The 25,734-nt window shown below is 39.0% G+C and overlaps 1 protein-coding gene across 12 annotated transcripts in view; it reads right to left on the minus strand.

Annotated features, from left to right (window-relative positions):
• Positions 1–524: 524 nt before the first annotated feature.
• Positions 525–25,734, minus strand: part of ADCY7 (adenylate cyclase 7) — a 59,531-nt gene continuing 34,321 nt past the window's right edge. For 6 of the 12 annotated variants that reach the window (XM_040075321.1, XM_040075316.1, XM_058422086.1 and 3 more), the window contains 22 exons: positions 25,566–25,714; positions 25,137–25,248; positions 22,705–22,832; positions 22,323–22,481; positions 18,790–18,922; positions 17,319–17,504; positions 16,385–16,428; positions 15,659–15,739; positions 14,683–14,755; positions 13,778–13,875; positions 13,062–13,146; positions 11,318–11,455; positions 10,523–10,585; positions 9,802–9,852; positions 8,274–8,431; positions 7,014–7,095; positions 6,278–6,433; positions 5,485–5,631; positions 4,939–5,046; positions 4,065–4,179; positions 3,427–3,551; positions 564–3,310 (listed from right to left, as the gene is read on the minus strand). In XM_040075321.1, coding sequence (XP_039931255.1) covers positions 3,164–3,310; positions 3,427–3,551; positions 4,065–4,179; positions 4,939–5,046; positions 5,485–5,631; positions 6,278–6,433; positions 7,014–7,095; positions 8,274–8,431; positions 9,802–9,852; positions 10,523–10,585; positions 11,318–11,455; positions 13,062–13,146; positions 13,778–13,875; positions 14,683–14,755; positions 15,659–15,739; positions 16,385–16,428; positions 17,319–17,504; positions 18,790–18,922; positions 22,323–22,481; positions 22,705–22,832; positions 25,137–25,248; positions 25,566–25,714 — 2,538 coding nt within the window. In that variant the 3' untranslated portion in view covers positions 564–3,163. Of the gene's footprint in view, positions 3,311–3,426; positions 3,552–3,855; positions 3,975–4,064; positions 4,180–4,938; positions 5,047–5,484; positions 5,632–6,277; positions 6,434–7,013; positions 7,096–8,273; positions 8,432–9,801; positions 9,853–10,522; positions 10,586–11,317; positions 11,456–13,061; positions 13,147–13,777; positions 13,876–14,682; positions 14,756–15,658; positions 15,740–16,384; positions 16,429–17,318; positions 17,505–18,789; positions 18,923–22,322; positions 22,482–22,704; positions 22,833–25,136; positions 25,249–25,565; positions 25,715–25,734 lie in introns of those variants that run through there. The other 6 variants (XM_040075315.1, XM_040075314.1, XM_058422084.1 and 3 more) reach the window with 4 other exon arrangements.

Consider the following 25,734-nt stretch of genomic DNA (forward strand, 5'->3'; position numbering starts at 1 on the left):
CCTGTTCACCAGAGGTACAGACCAACAGCACAGCTTTCAGGCACAGAGAGCTCAAGCATTGCAGGAGTACAGGTGCAGCCAGTGGCACACCCAAGGAGGCTTTTCCCTGTGCTCCCCACTTACACCATCACACAGTGCTGTGTATGGTTTCTACCACAGGCATCCTGATTGTTTTTAAATGTTGCTTTTCTTTAATCTGTGATTCCAATATAACCCCTGGATTCAGGTCAAATGTGCCAGCCAAATCTTTACCAACTCCTTCCATAGCATCTCATTTCCCATCACTCACCTGTTAGATGGTGCAGGGGGTGGCTGCTAGTGACAGAAGTATTGACATTTCTCATCAGCTGTTGAACACGTGGCTGTCACACTAAGCATTTTCTACTGGCAGCATTTTTTAAAAAGATAAACACTGAGTTTAGTTTATGAGTAAAAACGGTCCCATTAAGTCTGCAGCACTACAAAAAATATGTCTCCTTTTCATGGGTATCTCCATCAAAATAACTGCAAAGCCAGATATGTTTCAAGAAGTTTTTTATTTCATAGTAAAAACAAAAGTTTGTTCTTTAAAACAGATTCCTAGTTCCAGATGTTATTAGCTCTTCAAATTAGATACGGTGCCATTTTTTCCATTAAAAAAAAAAAATAATGCTGCAAGGAAAATTTTCCACCAAGATTGTTTCCTCAATGTTTAGTTACACAGTTCACTTTCAGAAGGACTGCTGAAAACAATTATTTCAATACAGTTGCTTGTTAAATTGAATTTTTTCTGTGGTTGAATATAGCTCTCATACAGTTCCAGTTCTGGTGAGAAATTAGTCATCCTCTTTTTCATTACACACAGTTTCTAACTTCCCCAAGAAGGCTGTGCACAGCACACCAAGAGAGCTCTTTTTAAACCTGCAACCAAACCCAACTCCTTCCCCTTTGGAAGCTGCAGCACTTCTGCAAATTAGATTGAGTTGAAGTTACACCCAAAGAAGTTACCAGCCTGCCAGGCAACATCATGTAAACAAAAGCATTTCAAAATGCTGCTACAGACAGAAAATGTTCTTTCATAGATAACTTACATCTACAGTCTACTAGTTCTGCAAACAGAAGCACTTCAGAGCCAGCTCTATTTATAGGCATAATGCACTTTTCAAAATAGATTCATGAGACAAATGGTCACTTTACCTAACATGACATCAAAGACTGCTGAAGGGAGCCTTTGACACATGCGTGGTCCTGTCAAACAATAAATATCTCAAAACTAATGCTTGCTGAGCACCTGTAACTACAAATACACAACATACAAGAGTAGCAAAAGCTGTTTGAAGGTTTATTCAGCTACAACACTGACTTGCACTAACACGACAGCAAGTATGAAACTAACTTCCTCAGCAGAGCCCATGTGTGAACTAGACAACCTCAAATTCAGGTTTCCTTCCATGCTGTTTTCTGTTGGAGACCTACTACACACATAGATTTGATCTACAGAATTGACAAAGAATACAAGCACGATTTTTAATCCACAGTTGGACAATATTTAGGTTTGTTCCTATCTTGAAACATAGTCACTTCCTCTTCTAAAGAAATTACACAGTAATTAGAAAGCGGCAGTGATGCACAGGATTGCTTAAACACTTGTCCAGGATGGGTTGGTACTAAACTCAGAAATATTGGGAAATGCTGTTTGTAGAGGAGTAAGGCTCAACCAAACAGTTGTGCTCTCTAATCACTGTGCTGTTCAGCCTAACATGGGCTGTATATGGGGAAAGGGAGGATCCACCCTTAGTTACGGACATAATTGGACACAAGATGTTAGCCTTACAAATTACTATCATCTCCACCAACAGCAAACTGATTCAGAGATTGCAGTGAGTAAAAAATGCCAATGTAGAAATTAGCAAAGGCCACTAACAGTTTAAAAACCTTACAAACTAAACCAATTTACACCATGTCCACAAGGATCTTATGAATGCTCTACTCATACTTCCGGTATTGGTGCTCTGCTGAAACATTTCCTTTATGAATACTTTTTTCCATACATCCTTTTGTAACCTTCAAAACCAGTTTATGAAAAAAACTGCATTGCCTTTGAAAGGCACAGAAACCAGCCAGTGGCTAGACAAATTGTAGAAAAAAGAACAGAAAAAAAAAAAAAAACAAACAAACAAACCCCACCACAGACACAGTTCTGTTTATACAGTATCTGCTACTGTTTCCAACATTATCTTTGTAATTCTGTTCTTCAGCTTCCAAGCAATTCAGATCATATTTTTTCTTCCCTAAGTGCCCTCAAGAGCACAGCACAGAATCAGAATTCCTGCTGGGATCAGCAACAACAGCTGCTGTCAGAGTCTGTCCCCCGTGCTCTGCTCATCATTTGTACTTTTTGAAATTCAAAGTAAAAAATGTAAGACTTACCATGACAGAACAAAATACACATACAGATACTAATTACAGAGAAATACAACAGAGAACATGTAATATTATGTAAACACGCTGAACTAGATGGAAGTTGCTTCTGAACAGCTCTGGGTCATGAAAACATCTGCACAAGGTACAGCTGTGGAGGAGGCAAGGTGGTGAAGTGACCCTATACTGTGCAATTCAAGTTTTTTCCCCAAAAGAGCTCAGCACAGTTATCATGTGATACACTTTTGTTTCCTTGCATTCCTCTTCTCATTATTCAGCTGTCTTCTGCTGTGAAGTCTGTTCATCATTAAAAGCAGGATACACAGTGCCCTTAGTATCACTGCACGTGTCAGGACAAACACAATACTGTAAGCAGGTGTGTGTCAAGCAGGCAATGGAATGTTTAACATGGGAATGAGTTCTACAGTGCATCCACACCTGTTGCCACTGGAGCTGCTAAAGACTCCCAGTGCAGATAAGGAGAGTGACTGACTGAAAATGCTTTGTGGCAATTCCAGGTAAGTCTTCAAATTACTTCAGGAAAAAGTAGTCTTTTTCAGACTGACCGTTGTGTATCTTCCAGGAACTTCTCAGAATTCTTCTTTATTAAAAAAAAAAAAAATCTCTTATCTTGAGATGTAGAAGAGATAGGAACAGTATATACATGTTTTTAGAATAAAGTCCTTCACATAAGGAGGGAAATTCTACGTCTTCACAGAAGGGAGGCAGATCTAAGTCTACTTTGATTAACTTCATTGTAGCCTCAGTTCAGTCCCATGCCTTGGAATTTGGCTGTCTCAGTGCAAACAAAGTAAGTCCTCAGTTCTCCCTTGCCTTTGACATTGATGAGTCCCCTACATTCACATGAGTAGCCCAGCTCTTGTAGTATTTTGCTTGTTTCTTCTGTGACCTTAGTGTGAAAAGAAGTAGAAACTCTTGTGAAATTTTTCTGATTATTAACATTAATCAAAATTCCACAACCAATTAGAAATCAGGCCTTGGACACTGCAAGGCTCATACGTTTACCTGGATCTTGCCAAGTTCCCCTGTGCTCTCCATTCGGCTCGCAACATTAACAGTGTTGCCCCAAATGTCGTACTGAGGCTTCCGGGCACCAATCACACCAGCAATCACCGGGCCGTGATTGATCCCTGCAGAAACAAGCAGTGTCATTACTGAGGCAGAAAGGGATGGGACTTCCAGCTTCATTGTTAGCTGTAGCTTCAGGGGAAAAAAGCATCCTAAAACTTAACTCTGCAACACCTTTCTAGCATTCAGTACTAGTACTGTTCTATAAATATTCATACTGAGGCTGAGGAGATGTGAAGTGATTCACTCATTGCAAAATGGGAAGTCTAGGGCACAAAGCAGATTTCTTCCTCTTCTACTTTTAATATATAGAACTGAGCATTGTAATGACAATACTGACTTTAGTCAACAGTCACTAACAGGGTACTTTACTCTTCATCTGTATCTTTCATTTCCTCCAAAGTCATCCAGCTGCACTCTTCCTGATGCTCCTTCCAGTGATGAGAAATAGCCCATCCGTGGAGGAGCTTGGTCTGTCTGAAAAACTGACCAGACAATACTGCCTTTGGCTATCCAGCACTTGGACCTACACCATCCTGGTCTGAGCTGTGGAGTTCCCCACAAACAGAACTTACCAACACGGAGGCGGAAATTGTTGAAGGAATGTCGGTTGATGCCATCCAGTTTACTCATCAGGGCAATTCCATACTCCACCATAATCCCAATGTGAGCGTGCTGCCTTTCCCTATCCTGTGCAAGTCAGAACACATTAATGATCAAATTACAACACGAAACCAAAGGCTGTGTCAGGCTGCTACTCCAGAGCAGTACTAGAACTGACTGGAGTGTTTATGAGACCACTCATCCATGTAACTGCAGAACTGCACAATTTCAAAATTCCATTAAATTCTGCTGAGATGGCTATGAGGCAACAAGCATGATATGATCAAATTTTATAACAAATTAATGTCTGTCCTTTAGGGTTTCAGCTTTAATATTACATATTTTGGGTATATTATTATGTGCATCCTAATTTCATACACAAACCTGCTGTACTGAAAATGAGCCAGAGAAATTGGTGTTAATTCTTCTGGATGACAGTTTCAGACCTAATGTGGCACTTGAGGATTCTCTTTCTGTACCAGTTCTCAGGTATCACAAAAAGCCTACTGTCCAATTCTGAGATGGCCTTTGGCTCCTGTTTTTTGTCTCCCTATTATCAGAGTCCTTCTGTTATGCATCTAGGAATGTTTAACTACTGGAATCAAAGATGAAAGACGTAAAAAGTGTGCTGGGATTACAGGCTGAATACCTTAATTCAGAAATAAAATAGAACTAGGAGATAAATAGTGAATTCAGCAGGAGACAATACAATTTTGTCATCTTTTTCGACATTACAGGAAGTCATTACCCTTCATGATTTACTTTTTTGTATCACGTTACATTTTGTTAGTTTGAACACACCTATGCACCCACAGAATACTGAAGGCAGATTCAGAGCCAGCATACCTGGTTATTCTCCTGGCCTGGTGTAACACTGAGACCGGCTGCTGCCATGTAAGTGCTTCCAATTGTTTTTATTTTTTCAACACCACTAAATTTAGGTTTTAACAAGAGCTGTTTGAATGGAAAGAAAACAAAACTTTAGACTTTTATTACTGTATTTCATATTTTAACCAGAAATCTTATACTGTCTACCATAAGCATTAAACTTAGCAATACTAGCAATACTATCGCTCACATGAAGATTAGATAAAATACTTAGGGTTAGTTTCACAGTTTTGCTCTGCCCACTCACAGGACAAATGAAAGCACTGAAGTACTGAAATAAAGTCCTTAAATTCAGGACTTTCAAACTGTACTTCTAATGGATTAGGTCATTTACTTTAAAATCCTAATCAGATGGGAAAATATCTTTCAAGATTGTAAGGCTGCAGCCAGAATATTAGTACAGCATAAAAATGGTTTTTCCCCCTCTAATGCTCACAGATCTGTAAAACATCTATTCTGCAGTAAACACGTAATCCAGTGCATTTTTGACAGAAGCCTAATTACCTCATCAAAATCAGCAATGATTTCATTTAACAGCCTCAAGCATTCCAAGCCTTCTTTATTAACATCACATTCAGTGTAAAACACCTTAAAATCTGGTACCGATGCAAACATGACACAGACACAGTCGTAGGATTGATGGTACCAGTCCTAAAGGAAAACAGTAAACCCAGACATTATCAGCAGCCACATTCCCCCACAGGTACTCACACTCATGATAATTGTTTGTAACCAGTAATCAAATTATAGCTTTCCCTATGAAGTTAACCACATCTCTTATTCATCTCATTAACAGAGTGGATTTGCCTAAGGAAAAAGAGATTCCTTAAAGATATTTTAAACATTTTCATCTACTTGGACATTGGCACTCTTCTGAGACAGCATAGTTCTCTCTGATGACATGCTGGCAGAATGAGATTTCTTTTAAAAAAAAAATCATTACCAGTGAACTTCTCTCTGGGGGATACTATCTGCTCCTCAAGTAATTTCCCTAAAAACTCTGACCTATCCTCACTGGTAAAATACAGTCTTTGGAGAGCAGTAAGTCTCATTTAAATATTTGCCGAAGTTACACTGTGTCCTGACTGATTCTGAGAATAGATTTCAGGGACTGACACTAAACATTTTCATTTTTTGAGGCCATCTGGTTAACAGGTTCTTGAGTTTACAAGTTCTTGGAATACAAACAAGAGGCAAAGATTGCAGAAGTTTACAGTCTGTTCTTTTTCACATCATGTGTAATACATATCACAGAAACCCAATTTGCTGTCCTTCACGTAGGAGAGACTCAACACACCTCATTTCGTTTTTCTCCAATGAAATATGCAGCAACGTGTGCTGGAAGAACATTTTCCAGCAAAAGCCTGTTAACATTCTCCATAGTTTCAAATTGTTCATGTTCTTTTTTGAACTTATTCTTCCACAGACAATCCAGTCGACAGTAATAGTCAATCTGCAAAGAGATCCAATATGATAAATTAAATCCATAAAATTACCCACTGAAAAATACTAGGCAATTTTCTCGAGAAGCATAGTAGCAAGTAGCAAAGGCCTTTCTTCGAGGCCTTTTGAGTCTATATAGTTATGAAAAATGTGCTTTGAGAGCAAAGATCAGAAAAATATGAAGCAGCCACTAAGACCAAATGTCGTTTGGTACCATCAGATGTATTTACCAAAATGACTTTAGTGATATGATTATTTTCACCTTGAATTGCTATGTTGATGTAAAATGAATACTGATATATAAATACATATAGATCAAAACTGGAAGAATCAGGAAGTTCTCACATCTGTGATGCAAACACTGTTGAAAACTAGAAAAATGTTCCCATCCTTTCACAGTAAAATTTTTTTCCTTACCAAAAACTAATTACAAGTAGATTACCAGTACATTAGAAAAGACCAGAATATTTTAAAAAGATAAAAATATATAGTAATTTAGAGCACAATTTCAAGGAATAACACTTTTGCATTTTATTTAAATCAATTTGCTGCAAGTAAAGGAACTATGCAGTTGCATTTTAAATACATACCTGTTTTGCAAGTAAAACTAGGGTTATGTAAAACAGAACCAGATATAAATTAGTCATTATCCTTGGCTCTTTGATGAAAAACCTGAAAATAAGAAAGCAATACAAAGTCATCTGTTTGCTTTAAGAAAATCTGCACAATGGAGGGCTGGGGTGGGAGGTGAGGGGAAGAGGGTCTCTGTCCAGACTTGCACCATGGTGTCACTGTTCATTTGTGCCAGTGGCTGGCTGGGGACAGGTCCTGTCCTAACAATGAGAAGGGATTATCAGCCATCCCAACACGTGGCATGGTGCATTTCACACCAGGACACACTGCGTGTTGAAACCTTCTTCAATAGCTGTTGTAGTGAGATGCTCAAGTCAACGTGGCTTTCTCTTAATGGCAACATCTTAATTTCCACCAGACTGAGTTCCAGCTCCCACCCCACACTACCCTACAAAAACCCAGCCAACAAAACTTGAGGTAGGAAAAGAAACCTTCTTATTTGGAAGGAAAGATAATAACAAGTTAGAAACCTGAATTCCTAAGACAAGGACAGCAGTTAAATCATACATGTATCTGAACCACCACTCATATTTCATAGTAAGATAAGTCTTACCACATCTATTACTTTTCACAAATTCAAATTAAACTCTCATCTTATGAATGAATAAGTTCACTCAAGCTTTTTTAAGGTGTGCTGACAGGTTACACCCCCACAAAATTATTTATTCTAATCTTCAGCTATGAGACTATGCTGAGAAATCTGAGACTTAAAAATGATCAGAAAAGCCTTTGCTTCAGTATTATCAATTTTTTGCAATTAGAACATGTAAACTGATCAGATAAATTGTTATTTTTCAAAATATCAGCACTTAGGTTAGTACATGAAGAGTTCACCATCCTATTGACTGCCAAGGTCTCAAGCACAGCTTGAGCCTCAGACTTTTATCAAGGCCTTTATTCGTAACATAAGATCGACCTTACTATGACATTAATATTCTACTCTCTAGTCTTTCATGTAATCCATGGCTTCTAGGGATCTCAGAAGCCACATTACAGATTTTTTTCAGAGAATACACACTTTGTTTAAAAAGAGAGAGAGAAAAAAAAAAAAAAAAAAAGTGACGTGGTCTAATGGGATTTCCGTGTTGTTAACTTTACAGAATGATTTGCAGTGCCTGGCTTACATGATGTTGATATTTCAATATTCCAGTAAGTGCACAAAAATCTAACACCTCCTTTAAATGAAACATTAAAGGATGAGAAAATTTACAGTGCACCTGGTACTGTTGCCATAGATGTCTTTGTGCTGAAGGGTATTAAAAATGATGAGGTAGACAGTCACAGCGATGGACAGGAAAAGAACTTTGAGTTCGAAGCTCATCTGAAGAAATACCGAGCAGGCAATGAACCCCAGTATACAGCAGTAAGCATAATACTGTAAAAGAGGAATGTAAAGAGCCTTTGCATTATTCAGAACTTATATCTAAGTGATGTTCAAACCACACCAAATGCTCTGAGATCATGGTCAGTGCAATTTAAAACAAAGAAATTACAATTACTTAAAGCTTTATTTTTAATGGCACTAAAAGGGTGAACTCAATATTGATTTTGGTTTACTTTTTTAATTTGCTATGGGTAAACAAATATATTTAAACAAAAAATGTTAATGTAAGTAAGCAATGCTAGATAAAAACTGAAGTGTTGAGAATTTATCTCCTGAAGTTTATGAATTTAAGCAATTATTTATTTAAAGTTCAAGACTAATCTAAAGTAGATTCATAGTCCAGTGAACCAGCTCTGAACCAGCAGAGTGTTTTAATCCTGTTGTGACTATGCTTTCCCACTGTAACCCAAAGCAGATGCCCCATTCCCACCTCCACACCAGCAGCACGTGCAGACCGTGACTGGTCACCCAGCCTTGGGCACAGCTCCCTCATAAGAACTGGAGGCTAATAAGTATTGTCAAGCTATGGCCACTATCCCCATTATGGAATTCCTGAGCACTTTGCCAGCGGAATCCCAGCCAGGCACGGTGTCCAGGGTGCAGCTGGCAGCACCAAACACGGTACCAAGCGTGTGATGCAGACAGGATTGCTGCCTGCAGCCACAGGCACATGTGTGAGGTGCTCAGCTGGCAAACTTCAGTCTACAAGCAGCTCCAAAATTACCTCAGCTTCTGCTCCTCAAGAATTCCTTTCTGTTTATGCACAAAGCACAGCTTTCCCACCTGTAATAGCACAGATCTACCATGGAACTGTGATACTCTTGGCTAAGTAATTAACATTTCTGCTGAAGTGAATGAAACCGGAACAATTTATGAGGCAACTCCTAATCAGAGCCCATATACAGCACATTATACCAATTTTGTCATCCTAAAGACACTGAGTCTACCTCCAAAAGATTTCAAACACTCTTCCTCAAGCCAAACCTCTGAAAAAGGAACCACTATGTAAAGAACACCAACAGAGGTCTGTCAGCTCTTTCACTCTGTAAACACACTTTACTGGGACACTTGTAGATACAGCTCTCATCTTTCAGACTCAAACATCATCACCACCCTGTTCTGCTGTTTTTTCCCTTAAAGTTTCAGACCTATTTCTAAGCCTGAAATTTCTAAAAACTGCAAAACCATACTCTATTCAGCACAACAGCAGCTGAATAATCTTGATTTCATGAAGAGTTTTTCTACTGTCAGATACCTAAAAGAGCTGCCTTTTATGCAGCAAGAGAACCTGCCATTTATCAATAATATACACAACATTCAAAGATCAAGTAAGATGCAAGTAAGATGCATTCACTACTTACTGTTTCCTCTATGCAGGAATGGTTTGTGTTTCCAAAAGTCTGGTTTACAAACTTTCAAGAACAAAAAAATTGCCGGTAAGTACAATGTGTATTTCATATGTGTAACTTATCACTTGTCATAAGCACCTGGATGAAAGGCTCCTCACACAACCTGCTGCACATAATTCAAAAATATGTCCATCATCTAAAGGAGTGGCCAGGTGACAAAAGACACCCCAAACATCTGGATGAACTCAAAATAGAACACTACTTTGGCATTAAAGACATAAAAAGTGATAGAAATAATACTTCTGTGTCACTAGTAAGTGCTGAATTTACCCTTACAGAAATGCTAGAGAACACCTTTCAAATATGCTGAGGGACCAAAATAAACCAAAACTTCCATTTTTTTATGTGAATACTCCAGACTTCTGAAAATCCCTAAAGGATGCACAAGAAAGCTATATGTAAAAATATAAAATATCCCTTAAAACTGTTTTGTGTCATGAGCACGTTTTCATGTTCAACAATTTAAAAAAAAAACAAAAAACCACCAAAACCCTATCTTTATAAATAAAATGAAAAAATATAAAATTGTTGCCATCTATCTACATGATAGGAGTTGGACTTTGATGATCCTTGTGGGTCCCTTCCAATTCAGTTCTATGTTCTATGATTCTATAATTATCATCCAAGGCTAATTTCATTTTAATTCTAGAAATTAAGTTGGTACTCTACTCACATAGGTGGTAGCACTCAGGTTATTTGATCCAGTAAAGTTGGCAGGTTTGTTCCTTTCGGTAGTCTTGATTTATTGGAGAGGAGGAAAAATATCACAAAACAAAACACATTAATAAAACCACCATACAAACTTATTAGCAGATAATCACTGACTTTTTTTCTCTACGTACTTTACAAAGAGTGCTGATATGGTCATCTTTTCAGTGCTACTAAATAAGTAAAGTTTTACATTATGGCTGTGTTAATTTAGCAGCTATTGGGCACAAACGTGGTTTTGTCTCACCCCCCTGTTTCACACCAGTTCCTGTTTTCTTTCAGTGTCTCTGGTGGTGTTCACATGACACCACTGTGAGTCAATTCAAGGACCTAAGCCAGCAGAAAAAACACCCTACAGAAGAAAATTAAGCATTTTCTGCAGTATTGCTTTCAGAATGAACTCCCCATGGAACCAGAAGAATTGCAAGGCAAACAAACACATGGGATCAGGACATCAGCTCTAGTAGTTAACTATCAGTTAGGTGGAACTGTTAACACACAGAGCTTGTTTAAATAAAAAACATGGCACAGATATTCAAATGTACGTACCCCAGATGCAATATAATATTCAAACTAAATTTAAAAGATGTTGGAGTCCAGGGCATTCCTTTTAATTGCCATCATGTACTATCCCTGTGCAGAACAACTCAGGTTGCAAATCAGGCTTTAGAAAAAGCAGCAAAAACTCGCACTTGATGAAAAGAACAGAGGAAATTACTTGGATTTCACAATAGGTTCAGCAATTAATGTGATTACTTACCAAATTAAAAATGGCTATAATCAGCAAGGCAGCTATAGTGATGACTGCTAAAGGCAGCCTAAGTAAAGGCATTGTTTCCACCTTTTCTGAGACAGCACACAGATGGCGCAGGAGAGGCCACTGATCTGAGCAGCATTTCTGTGAACACAATTCATTAGCTTCAGTGACAGAGATAACACTTTGATACAGGGGAAGAAATATTTCTAAATATGAAGTTGGGAAGTTGGCCTTTTTTTCTGAAGGAGAGTGTCAAGACCCTTCACTGGAATTCTAATTTAGAACTTTGAATCTCGTCATTCAGAGACAACGTCTACCACCTTTCCCCAACTGAAAATAGAGACAATGCCCCCTTTCTTCAAAGGGGTTGGGTGCTAAAATTTTCTGAATTTGTTCTTTAAAAACACAGAATTATGGTCTGTTTGAAAGTTCTAGAGAAAAGATAATAAAAATGCAGTAAAAAAATTGTAATTTTTAGTTATAGAGCTATAATATTATATTTGGAACTACATTTTCAGATTAATAAATCAAAACCAGCCCTAGACAGTGCCCCATTCCTGCCATCCCTGTATCCTCCAATTGTTGCTATAGACAAAAACATCCAGTAAAGCATGTAATTTTAATGACTGCAAGCCTTACTCCATGATGCTACACCAAAACACTCCTAGCATAAAACTCAAGTCTGATGCAATTGCCGTCTTGGAATTTTCTATTTTCCCCGCATGTTTCTACACATGTAGAAAAAGCCACATGAATGCATATACACACCGCCCTCTCTCTCTACAGACATATATGCAAACATCCATCTATATACATATATAAATACCATACATACATAAAATCCATAAATCTATCTAACCATACAATTAAATGAGTCATGAATCTTTATCCCAGAGTGCAATTTTCTCTTTTTTTCTTTCCCCTTTACACAGCCTGACTGTGGCTCGCTCTTTCCCTGGAGAGCTCCATCCCCTCACTGGGTGCTGCAGGGCTGTGGTGCTGCACGTCCTCAGCAGCACCTCAGGATTGCCTCCCATCCTCGTTCTGCCACAGCTCAGGTTTGATGAGTGCAAGGAATATTCTAAAATCCCTTCTCTAAAATCCCTTCCCTCTCCCCACCCTGCCCTCAGGCAGTTTTTGAACTGAGAAGGACCTTTTTTTTTTTTTTTTACTCTGTATCATTGATCTCTCCATCACTATCCGCTCTCTCTGTCACTATGTATTTTTAAACAGTAATTGCATGTGTTTAATAATGCAAAGAAAAAGGAACTACAAGTGCAAAGTGTCCTAATTGATGTAATGGTGAATTTGGAATTCTAACCGCCATGAAATTGTTGCCAATAAATTATTCATATGTTTGTAATTTTTTTTGCACTTCATACATTATTATGAAAACTGATCTTCTGCTCCAACATATTTCAATATTGTTTCCAGCATAGAGAATAACAGTATTTACAACCAAAATTACTATTAATGACAAACATAAAAACAAAAATACATTTTGAAAAAGCCAAATCCACATCCTCCCTCCTACCCTTCTATTATTCCATCCAAATAATTCTGAATTACTGTGAGAATTTTCAGACATGAAAATCTGTTTCAGGCAATGGAATCTTCTGGTAACCTGAGGCTCCTGTAACTCCTATTGAAATTAGTAAAATTTCATCAGCCTGAAAGACAGACCAAGTTGCTGAAATATATCCATCCACTTTTGAAAACAGGCAGTGTTTTTTAAAAATAAACTTACCAGACATTTCTCAGCAAAGCATACAAACAAAATAAGCACAATGATGACTGCAACAACTCCAAAGGAAATTCCCAGTTCTGCAGTCCTAAAGAGAAGAAGAAAGCACTAAAAAACCAAGTTCAAATATGATTTTTCTTCAAATAGCACAGAATGACCATAACATCACACAGGTTATGGCTGCACTGCTGCACAATCACTGCTTTAAGAGGTTCTGCTCCTGATGGCCTGAGCCACTGCCCTGTGCATAAACCACATGGAAACTGCACTGCAACAGCCACAAAAAACAAATGTACCAAAAACTTCAGAATTACCCATCATCTGCTTTCTCAGAGGTGTGACAAGCAGCTCAAAGTTGCGTCCTTGTAGCTCTACAGAAAATGATTACTGAGAACAATTTAACCAGTTGAATCCCATTTTCCTACTGCTCAATGTCCTTACAGCCAACTGTTCTTGTAAAATAGTATTTCTTACATAACTGACCACCTCTCTGTGTGTACTAAGCAAAGAAAATATTAAAGAAATATTTCTATTTTATTTTCATACTGATATCTTGGCTCTTATGCCAACAACATGAATGCATTCCTTTATTTTGGGGTAAATTAATATATGTTTCTTAAATCTAACCCCTCAGGAACTCCAAAAAAATCCATGTGCATGAGGTTCACTTTAGCTGTTAGTTAATTTGAACTATAAATAATTAAAATACCAGCACTTACTTGGGCATGATTAACATCTGGATCACAAATATACAGAGGAACACAAAACTGGCACACACAAAGTAACTCTTGAGTTTTAGAATAGGAATGTTGCGATACTGAAACACAGAGAGAATAAACCATCAGGGTAACTTCAGGGGTGTTTTCTCTTAATTTTATTACATTCTTGTGATGACACCTATATACAAGTTTATACTGTATTATTAAAAATATACCCAGGACTAAAACAGAGCAAAAGAAGACCACCACCAATAAAACCAGAATCACTTGAACATCTTTCAATAAAAACAGCCCAGTCCAAAGCTGGGATTTCCAGCCTAGAGGGAAATCCAGGCAGAATGTAAATCAGCTCTCAACAGATGCCCTGGTCAAAATCCTTATCAAGAAAGGACATACACAGAAATAAACCTGAAGTGTATGTACAGACCCACACCAGTAACTACATCCACAGCACAGTAAATTTAATAGCAGTTATTCAAACAGAAAAACCACGCTGCACCTAACAAATATCAGCACTATATCTACAATGAAACAGCCACAGAAAACAAAGTGTTTTCATTATGGATGCAGAAATCCTTTTCTTTTTTTTTCTTTCCTTCTTTAAATCTCATGGCTTTTGAGGGAAGAAGTTTATATACTAAATTATCAAACACACTAACTCCCTAATGGCAAGAATTTGACCACAGATTAGAGACAACCTCATTTAAGTCAAAATTTGCATTCTCAAGGAAGAATGCTCAGTTCAAATGACTCCTGAAATCTGCTTTCCATTCGTTACCAGAGACCTCTTAGGATGTGCAATCACCTCCAGAATCCAGTTTCAGAAAGAAAAGTTTCAGACATATTCTTATGCTGCTCTGAAGGGCAAGTCAAAGACCAAAAAGGATTATTTTGCTCTTACCAACCTCTTTTTCAAGACCAGGTTCTGCAAAGATCAGTGACAATCCACAGAAGTCGTCTGATTTGCCACACCACGGGCTGCAGCCAGAGAGAGACAGGGGTTATCAGGAGCACACAGAGACCAAGGACAGGACACGAAACCCTCGCTGCTCTTGAGACCCCACAGCCACTCTCAGCACACACCTGATGCTTCTGCAAGGTCTTTACATTTCATGGCAGAACAAGCCAGTGGTTATGTTTTTACTCATCTGACAGGCAGATGCACAACACTCACAGACAGAAAACATCTGCCAGCTATGTGAAAAATGTAGCTCCAAACCTTCCCAAAGGCTTAACAATAGCAAAGTATAACAGCAGATGTTAGAGAGGGCTCACAGCCTCCAAAAACTTCCCTTAATTAATATCAGATTCCTATCAGGAACACCTGAGGTACACCCTTCCTAGGATTTAGATGAAAGAAAGAGTTTTTCTTCTCAAATTCATTTTTTAGGAATTTGTTAGGAATTTAAATATTGTATTTTAAATTAAAACAAAACAAAAACAAAGAAAACCTGAACCACCACCACTACCTGTGTTTTTCTGCTTTTGGATGCAAAATGTACTGTCAAAGGAATTACCTGCCCCTGACAGACCATTTGCCTTCAGTGGACCGGACACTAAAGCAACTTCATTACTTCCAAAACTGTTTTGACTTTATATGTAGTTTTTTGTTCAGGACAGGACCCCATTTCATGAAAGTTCTTGTTTTAATAAAGAAAAACATTGAACAGCAAGACTGATCGCTGGCTTCCTGCTAAATAATGCAGTAACAGTCTCATATTCAAATTAAATCCAAAAAGAAACAAAATAAAAACAAAGATAAAAAAAAGGGCAAGACAAAAATCCTGATAACTTTATACATAAATTTTATATCTAGGTTTAAATTGAGAATGGAGGTTAATATCAAAGAAAATATGAAGAATAAATTAAAGTACTCCATACGTAGTTGAATTGAGGCCTTCAATGGTTGACATCATTTCATCATAAATATCTTCCTCCATCCTTCCCTTCTGAGATGAATTTCTGAGGATGAAATGAAGTCTGTGTGACAAAAGCTACTCAGAAACAAGTAATGGGTACAGAGCACATTTTCTCAGCACACAGTGGGGCAAGCTTCCAGGGAAAAGGTAAAACAGAATGCTCCAAACTAATTTAAAAAGTACACCCATGAGCACTTTACTAAGCATTTCTCTAGTTACTCAAATCATGCATTTTTCAAGACAGCATTTTGACAAACTGAGAGAATGTTCCACAAGTGAAAATCAGCTCCTCATTTAACTCAGTGCTACAGGTACCATTGTACATGGCAATCCTTTACCACACTGTAATGGCAAACATAAACCACATTAACCAAACCCAAATCTTTCCACTGCTCTTTAGGGCTCTCCCTTCCCAATTCCCTCCCATCCTGCTGCAGCCCAGCAAGCAAAATGGAATCTGAATGACTGGGGGGACAGTAGGACAAGAAGCTCCTTTTAGAGTCTGCTGATAATAGCAAACACGAGCTGAGAAATCTTCTAAAGGCCAAAGATTTAGCTTAACCTTTCTAGGGCAGGACTACAATACACACAGTGATTAATTAACCAAATGATCACATCCTTACAGCACACTGAACTGCAAGAGGAGCACAGGAGTACCAAAAAAAAGAAGAGAAGGTACTTGACAAACCTGTCAGAAGTTCTCTGGCGCCCAGTAGAACTCAAAGGTATGTCCTAAATAAAATAGGAATTAAGAATAAGTTACACACTCTTTGAATAGCAAACAACTATAGGAAACAAACATCAAGAAACTGCTAAAACCATTTTTACTCAGAAATAAAAGAAATCAAGAACCACTCTTAAACAGAAATGCTTATAAAAATCAATCCTTTCCAGCAAATGTTTTCTGCTTTAACAAGTGAGAGTTTTCTGACAAAAAAGATTGTTATGAAATAATTAAACAGATCTTCCCTCTCATTTTTCTCTACACACCGAAATAACTAAGCAAGCACCAGCAGAGGCAAGCAGACTGGAAACCACTTCCACACACCTGAATGGATGGATGGATGCTTAAATTAAACTCATTTACTACAGCTGTGGCTCCAGGACCACACCTGAAAGCATGTACATCTACTTCCATCTTTCAGGAAGGGGAGATGGAAGGAAAAATTAGTTCTCTTATATTTGAAATCTTAAAAAAATTAAGAATTCTTGATCTTAAAAATTCTTTGTTAATAAAATCCAGTTGCAGGAAGAGCATGTGGATGGACTATTTTTTTTCTATACATTTCAATTAAGTATTGAGCGCATTTATTTGTTTTGTTGTTTTTTGGTTGGTTTTTTTTTACAAAACGCACGTGTACCAAGCAGGATCTCAAGATGGAAAAAGAGCAAGAAAAACAGATGTTTTTTCTTTGAAGACATACTATGATTAAATTACGCTGGAGGGATTGGCAGTCTGAATACGGCTAAGTTCTGACGGACAGAGGCGTTGCACGGACACCCTCTCAGCGCTCTGCACACACTGAACACCCACAGTAAAAGCAGACATCCAGCCACAAAAGTCACATCAGGTTTTGAGTTTCAGGCTAATTGTAGGCTGCCAATCACTGCTGGAGACCGACCTTCCTCCGCCGGCCCTGGGAGCCGGAGCAGTCGCTGCTGACGCTGTCCCGGTGGCTGAGGTGGGCGAAGGGCCGCGCTGCGCCCCAGGACTCCAGGTACCGCGTCATCCGCACCGACGCGCGCATCTTCAGCCCGTCGTTCACCCGGGTTTTGGGCAGGTGACTGCTCGACAGGCGTTGTTTGGACTAGCAGGAAGAAAACACGCTCGTGTACGGAACAGAAGTTCTGACAAACCGCAAAATACCGAAGCTCTTGGTATTGAGTAGTTGGTACAAATCTCGCCGTTTGGTAGGGCTCTGAACACATCAGCAATGTCAGCCAACCTCAAGTCCTTTATCTCGTTTAATTAATGTGAGCTAAAGCAAATCACAGCACACGCTATTAATTGCTTCAGCTGCCTCTATGAGACTTCGCTTGCAACACTGCGACAGTCCAACCTCCAGGTTTATTTACCGTGATGCAAGGGCTCAAAGGATCGTATGAACAGATACGGTTTCCTTGCAGTCAGCACTACAGCAGGGGAAAAAGTGCCAAATTCCTGAGCTGGGGTGTATCAAAACTGTGGTTAGAAGATCCCACAAATTACAGACTCCACATTAGATTATATCCCTGTGTCACAGGTGCTGAGTCAGGTGGTACAGACAGGGTGTACAGCAATACCCTTGCAAGAACTAGGGGGAAGCTAAAACTGCAGAATAAACCAAGACATCAATGACTGATAATTCTCTAATATTTCACAAGTATCTTCAAGGGAGCAGAGACCATTTTAATAGACATAGGTCCTTATTCTGAGAATATGTGCTGTGTGCAACTGTGAGGGGTTGCAGTATAGAAAATGTAACCAAGACTGAGTTCTTGCTAATTGAATAGTTCTATGCTGTTCCTTCTTGTACAGATCAGGAAGGAAAGAAGTTTCTCATCTGCATTCTTTTATCATTTGAAACATTTTACTCATCAACCACAAGCCACTTCAAAATAGCAATAGTCCAGGTGTTTGTAGCTACCAAGCTCTGAAGGAGCAACCCGAAGTTGCTAACTTCACACTCTGAAAAGAAGGTGAATCTTACTTTTCAGATAGTGAGGAAGATGTCTGATGCTATTTTACAGGGAAAATTTTAGCTTAAAGTGGCCACACAGTACAGGTATTTTTTCATTCCTTCATCCTCATCTTTTGACCTGGGTTTTTGAGACATTTCACAGAAATACATAGTCAAATATGTGGTTTTACTCTAAGTGGGTCACACAAGAGGTTTCAGCATAACACTTACTACCTTCAGTGTAATAGGCAGGTCATAAAAAAGCAGGATGTGCTTTCAGATCTGAACTCACAAATCCAAGCTACTCAGGTGACTCACACCATGCTTTAATTCTGCTCCTGAATGAAAAAGCTGTATGTACCATGGAAACCTACATATTTATAACATGTGTAAATGCTTGAATAAATATATATGTTTAAAAACAAATACATACCCTTGGATCGACCACTAAGTAGGTTTTGATATTCATGGATTCAAGGTAAGGATCCCTCAGGTGTCCATTCCCTTCCTCTACTTCATAAGCTTTGCCTAGGTGATTTAATGTTGCTTCAGTGATGTGCACACGGCTGAGAACAGGAGAAAGAACAAGAGACCCAAACACTCACAGAAAGGTCACATTGAGCATTTCATTTACATTTCAATGGCCACTGCTGACATTTCTGCTTTTCAGACATCCCCTGCTTTGGCAGCCAACCGAAAAACCCTGACAGTACTTAAAATTATATTTGCAATCTTTTACTATAGTACATCATTCATAGCAAGCATGCAAAAATACACTTCCCATAACGAGAGAGTATTGGTATAAAATTTAATTGAAATCAGCAGAGAAATAAATGAAACAAGAAGATGTGATCAAAGGAGACCTGATGACTCACAAGACAGACAGGCAAACATGCAGGTCGTGAGATCTGCAGGAAAAACTCATGAACAAAACCCAAGCAAGGACTGCTCTGCACTAGAAATGCACAAGGGTGGGGGGAGACACACACAAAGTCTGGGAAAAGAAAGCTGGGGAAGGTTTTTTGTTAACTCTGAGGAGAATTCCGAAAGTCTGCTTTTTCTGCCTGAAAGAATCTGAGGAAAAAGCAACACAGCAAAAACAACACACTTCTGAGGAGAGCAGCCAGGGTTTTTCTGTACCTATTCACACTTTCCCTTAAATGTTATTTCATTCAGTATCCCAAATCATGTATTTCCACATAAGTTATGAGTAATATCTTTCCATATTAATTCTTAACAAGAGACTGAAGGGAGTTCATAATATAGCATTTCTTAAGTTCTGCTTTCTCACTGTTCATCTTCCCATGCTTTTCTTAGTTTTCTTTGGCACAGAGAGGTTAGACACTGTCCTACAATCCAACAGCTCAGGGCTGGGAAAAGCACAATTCCAGAAGGGAAACTGGGAGTGTGCAGCACTGCTGCCTAACCACAGAGAGTGAGGGAATCACTGTCCCATCCAACCTCCTTCCTAAAGCTGGACATAGGTTTGCATGAAGGAAATGTATCCAAGACCTGAAAACTACTGGCTGTAGCTTCTAAGAAGGAAGAATAAAAACTTCCTCAGTACTTTTTAAGCCAACAGTAAGAGCTGAGTTGCAGAGGGTGTTTGCTTTTATTTGTTCACTGGTAATTTTCTCAAAAATAAAAAATAAAAAATGTAATTGATACCTTGACTACGCTCTTTTGCAATTAAGGTGAACCTTCAAATCTGAAATTTTAAAGTTTGCTCTAAAGCATCATTTTCTTCCACAGAGACTGGGACATTCTGGGTGATGTGCCCCGAGCCTTAAAACACAGCCACGTGCTGCAGCAAGTTTGCTGTGTTTTTCCAAAAAGCAGTACATTTGTTCACTACTCACCATTTTGCATTTTGCCAAGCTTCCTCTCCCCTCTCCCTCAAATCTCAAACTGCTGTAGGACAATTCTGATTTTACTGCAAAATTCTCTTCAAATTAGGTGCCAGTGATCCAAACTTCTCTTCAAATTAGGTGCCAGTGATCTGTCAGCAGTTAGTAAGTGCTCACTGGATTCCAGGATAAGCACATCACCAAGAGCTGCTCTCAGAGCGTGCTGGAGCACGCACTGCTGCCCCTGCCACGCCAAAACGGAACACCCAGCACACTGCACCCAGTTCCCTTTGCTGACAGGAGAATAACACATGCTGGGCTTTCAGACATTTACACATTAGAGAGAACTGGTCGCAAATGCATTTTTAGTTTGGGTTTTATGCTACTCCTTTCTGCTTTAGTAGTGTATCACATTGCTGTGAATTTAAGTAATTTTTAAATTCACAAGGAAGACGAACAGGGATACTCTGTCACTGGAAGGAAAAGACTGATAAAGCTAGAAGCTTTCTTGCATCCTTTCAAAAGTGTTTAAAATTCCTTCATTTCCAGAAACTCAAAATAGGTAGGCTTCCTATTTTAAACAAAACCTCTAGCTGGCTCCTAATGACAAAACTGCTTCCAAAGGAGCAGGGCTAGCTAACATTGGGATGAGGAATCCCCAACAAATTATTTCCCTGAAGAGCAGGAAACAAATACAACGTCACATTTGGATAGTGAATAACCCCTTCTACCCTGTCAGGCTCAACCTCCCTCAGGCCAGTTTTGACGCACAAGATGAGTGAATACTACACAGCTATAGGTAGAAGAAGTAATAAGGATGTTTCTGAATCAGCATGACAAACTAAACCAGCTTAATTCTTTATCAGCTTATCAACTATAAACCTGACAACCGTAAGGGAATAATCAGGGTTTTCAAGATTAGGCAAAGGTTCTAAACGTGACTAACAAAGTATGTTTTTGTGCCATATTCAGAGTCATGCTGTTTGCTTTACCAACAAAAGAAACTTTACAACTCTGTATTCTTGTTTAATCACGCTGAATCAACACACTAAACCCTTCAGCCTGGCTGGTGCTGTAACTGTTAACCAAGCTCAAAAGAGTTTCCTTTCTGTTTCAGTTACCAATGCAACAAAGTATTTTGATATTCATAACCCTTTATCACTTGATAAATGACTTTAAATTTTAAGTTACAAGCATATACCTAAAAGCTGTCTGAGGCAGAGATATAATAATGTCACTGGTTAGAACCCCTTACTAAAAGAAACCAATTTGCACAGACTACCATGACACAAAAATCAAGATCTTATTTGGGAATGAAAAAAGGAGAAGTCTTACAGTGGCCTTTTTTAGTGCAAACTACCAAAATAAGAAAGAAAAAAAAGAGGGTTTCTTAGATGAATTCTAATCCTTAAATTTAACTTAGAAAACAGGAAAAGAATATACTTTCCTAAACAAGTAAAATGCAAATGCTGGTGGTTTTGAAAAAATTTATATTTGTTCTGCTCAAGGAGCATCTTGAAAATCTTAAAAAGGCTACAAGAGACCAACCTCAGACCCGGTCCTTGTATCACTGAGCAGCACATGGCAAACTATATTCCTGCTCTGCCTCAATCCTCCCATTCAGCACCACTCCCTTCCCTTCATTCTGCCCATGCTAAATGCCCAACAAAAACAAGAGCTCCAGACTCTCCTCGCTGGGATACTCCCATCAGGGTGCATTTCAATTTCTGACTTGTCTGTGGCGTTTGAGTGGTGCGGGTGGTGAATATAGAGCTGATATAAATCAAGCGGGACCGATCAATACATTAGCAGAAACACTGGGTGAAGACACAGCTTGGCCTTGTTGACCTAAGGAGCACAACCGTTCTTTCACTAAACTGACAAATGTAGAATTATCCCTGCGTACAGCATGGATTAACTAAGTCAACACAACGCGCTGCTGAAGACGCACGTTTCTCCCACGAAGGGATGGTCGAGAAGCAGTCACTTGCCTAAGAATAGAATTTTATAGCTCACTGAAAACGCAATCAGAAGGTATTAACATTTTACAGCTCTGCTAAGTACACATCTGTCCCGTTTCAGCATCCCAGGTCGAGGACCCGCGGCAGGGAGGTCTCACCCCGGCACTCCGGCGGACTCCATGCGGTTGGCCAGGGACACGTCGTGCGACCACACGTCGTACTGCCACTTGCGCAGGCCGATCACCCCGCACAGCACGTTCCCGGAGTGGATCCCCACCCTCATGTTGATGTCCACGCCCGTGGCTTCTCTCACCTGCCTGGGGAGGCAGCAGGGGATTAGAGCAGGAGACGTGGCATTTTCTCTTATCCTGTTAAGGTTTAGTCTCATCACACACTTGGTGCAAAGACGAGACAAATTCGTGGTCAGAACTGCGCAACTACAGCTAATAAACACACTTTGAACGTTGACAAGAGAACTGATTACCTAATTCAGTATCTGCACATATCTGTATTTTAAACAGCCTTCTGTGTAATACTTACTTTATTGCTTCGCACATGTCGAGCCCCATTTTAACGCAGTTCCTGGCATGGACTGGTAAGGACACAGGCAGGCCTGAGACACAGTAGTAACAATCTCCCAGGATTTTTATTCTCATGCATTCATTCTCCTGCAAAATTGCACAAAACATTTTTAACGGGAAAGAATTAACAGCAAGTAAGCTAACAGCTCCAAAGGCTCTGGTTTGAGAAAGTCAGGCTTTGTTCAATCCTCGTTGGAACAAAGCTTACTTCTTTTTCCCCACATCTGAGTGTGCAGACGCTGCTCACTGGAGAGAACAAAAATGACCACTTGAAGCAGTTCTGAAATAAAAACTTCTTGTTAGTTTCTCACCTTTTTCTTGGAACTGTGTGCAATTGAAAAAACTATAAATAAAATGAAACTGTCACAATTTACCATCTAAAGGATGAAATCTACTTACCTATCTTTTAACCTTCATCTGAATTATGGTTGGTTTTCCCTCTATTTTTACATGACAGCCTCATAAATAACAGTCTGAGGTGTCATAAAACCTCCCAGCACTGAGGGAGAACTTAGAAATTCAGATACCCAACCTGTTCAGCTGTGCAGATGCCAAACGGGTTTTTTTGTTATTTCAAACATGACTGATGAGAAAGCTGGCACACACTGCATTTTGCTATTGTTAGTAAAAAGCCCACAATAATAAAAAGCAACAAAAACAAAAAACTTTGCTAACTGTGCAGCAGCCAATACTGCTGCCAATGACTGGCAGGAGAGAGCAAAAAGCCTCTGATACTGTCTTTTGTTAACACTTTACTGAATAATTTTAACTGCAAAGGTTGCAAGCAAGCCAGGGCTAATTCTGCAAGGCTATGTAGTGTTTGACTGACGAGCAGAGATGGCTTAATTTGGGCCAGCCAATACCTCCAGCTGTTCCTAAATCAACTCCAAAATCAGCCCAAATGTGTGGCAATTTCCCAAACTGAGCTGTTCTCCCTCATCAGTTAAAGCCTTTAGGGAGCATCCATCATTCTCCACATCTTAATCCATCCCAGTGGGTTCTGAGCAGTGCCACAAGTGACAAGCTCAGAAGGATCAGCAGGGAAACCCAGCCCTGGATTAGAGCTGCTGCACTTCAGCATCCAGCTCAGTGTCCAGTTTAGCCATCAATTTTTATTAGGTAAATTGGAGCTTGCAACATTTGTACATTATGGAAAAGATGACAGAATACTCTCTGGCAGAACAAAAATAGCACAAAAAGCAGGAACCTCTTCTCACAGCTCAACCGCAGAGTTGCAAAAGACCTTGACTCACTAAATCCAGACATTAGAGCGTAATTTGCAGACAGCAGTGAGAAATTAAAATGCATCACTCAAAATCTAGATTTTTTTTCTCTTTTTGTATCTGCAGAAGAGTTATAAAACCTGACCAAATGTGTTCAACCTCAGCATCTACTTCAGCAATAAAAGAAATTTTGCCATTTGGTAACTAAGATGATATAACTTACTCTGTCTTTATAACTGCTTCACATCAATACAATTGCAAAAGATATAGAATAACTTTTATTTGTCTGTACTTAAACACTTAACAGCAACCAAATTCAGACATATGCAAAGATTAGCCATGTCATTTAGTCAAAAATGTTACCAGCATCTTAGTCAGGTTTTAATCCGTGGTATGTTTAAGAATTTATTCAATGATATCCACAACGGTTTAATTACAACAATTTCCCTCCTCTGCTACATTATTAATTTTAGAGTTTTCCAACTTTTTCTGACAAATTTTTAGGATTTCACAAACACAACACACAAACACATAGGTGATACAGTCCCTGTAATGTGAGAAATAAACCCCAGAGTTTGTGATTACAGCTGCAAAAATGAACCTCAAGCAGCACCTGGAAGTGGTAACAATTCCTACCAGGCTGAAGGGTCAGTGTTGAAGGTATGTCTTAATAGGGACCATTTTAAAATATTCCCCATTCTTACACTTTTTTTGTAAGCATCCATTAGTAACAGGAAGCTTTCTTTAGCTCACTCCTGAGCTAAAGAACTCTGCCTGATGCCTCTGAATTTATTAATTTAAATGTGCGTCTGAGAGTTCTCCATTTGCAGAGTCAAACAAAACCTTCGAGCTGAACACAGCAGAGCTCCTCAGTGGAGTTTGCAAACAGAACTGCCTAGAGCCCTGCTGCAACCACTTATCACCATCAGACAATATCCTGAACGATGCAGATAAACCTCCACACCCAAGAACTGGAATTACAGTAGCAACTTGCTAAATTTCCCATTTCTGCTTTACATTTTGTTTTAATGTGATTTTGCCTGTTAGCCTTAGAGCAAAAGCAGTCTTGCCTTCCTGACTTCAGGACTAACATACAGCTGCCTCCTGTTGTGCAAAAAGATTTCTTTTTTCAATGGCCTTTATCCTGCAGCACAAACTGTAAACCTACCTTTGCAATCTGATCAAACTTTCCAAAGAGTTCGTTCAGCATCACTACAAGTTCTTTAGGAGAGCAATCACTGGCAAGGCGAGTGAATCCTACGATGTCTGCATAAAGAATGCTAGACAAGAGCAAAAGGAAAAAGCAGGAAAAGTGAAATATGAAGATATGCCAATTCCACAGTCAGCATAACTACTGAAATGCATTTAACAGAAAACACCTCTCTCCTCTTTGGAAAACAACTCCAGCAAAAAGGATTCAAGTATCTTCCCTGATTTAAACGACAGCACACCAGTTCAACACACATCTTCCCATAACAGGAAAGAAGCTCAACTCAGCCTGAAAGTCTGCCTTCAAATCTTCATTTCACTGGAACGTATGTACTGATAAGAATCAGAAGTTTATATTAATACAATTATTTCTGGTGTTTCTACTTACCTAACATTTTGGTGCCTTTTTACATATAGGCTGTGGAAGTTGTTGTCATGCATTTGCCTGTTATCATTAGTTTCCTTCAGTCGCTCAATGATTGCCAGCTTCATTTCCATAGAGATATGAGCAGGCAGGATGGATAAAAGCAAATTTTCCTAAAAGAGGGGAGAGGAAT

This window comes from Hirundo rustica, chromosome 11 (genome assembly GCF_015227805.2).
Source record: "Hirundo rustica isolate bHirRus1 chromosome 11, bHirRus1.pri.v3, whole genome shotgun sequence".
NCBI lineage: Eukaryota > Metazoa > Chordata > Aves > Passeriformes > Hirundinidae > Hirundo > Hirundo rustica.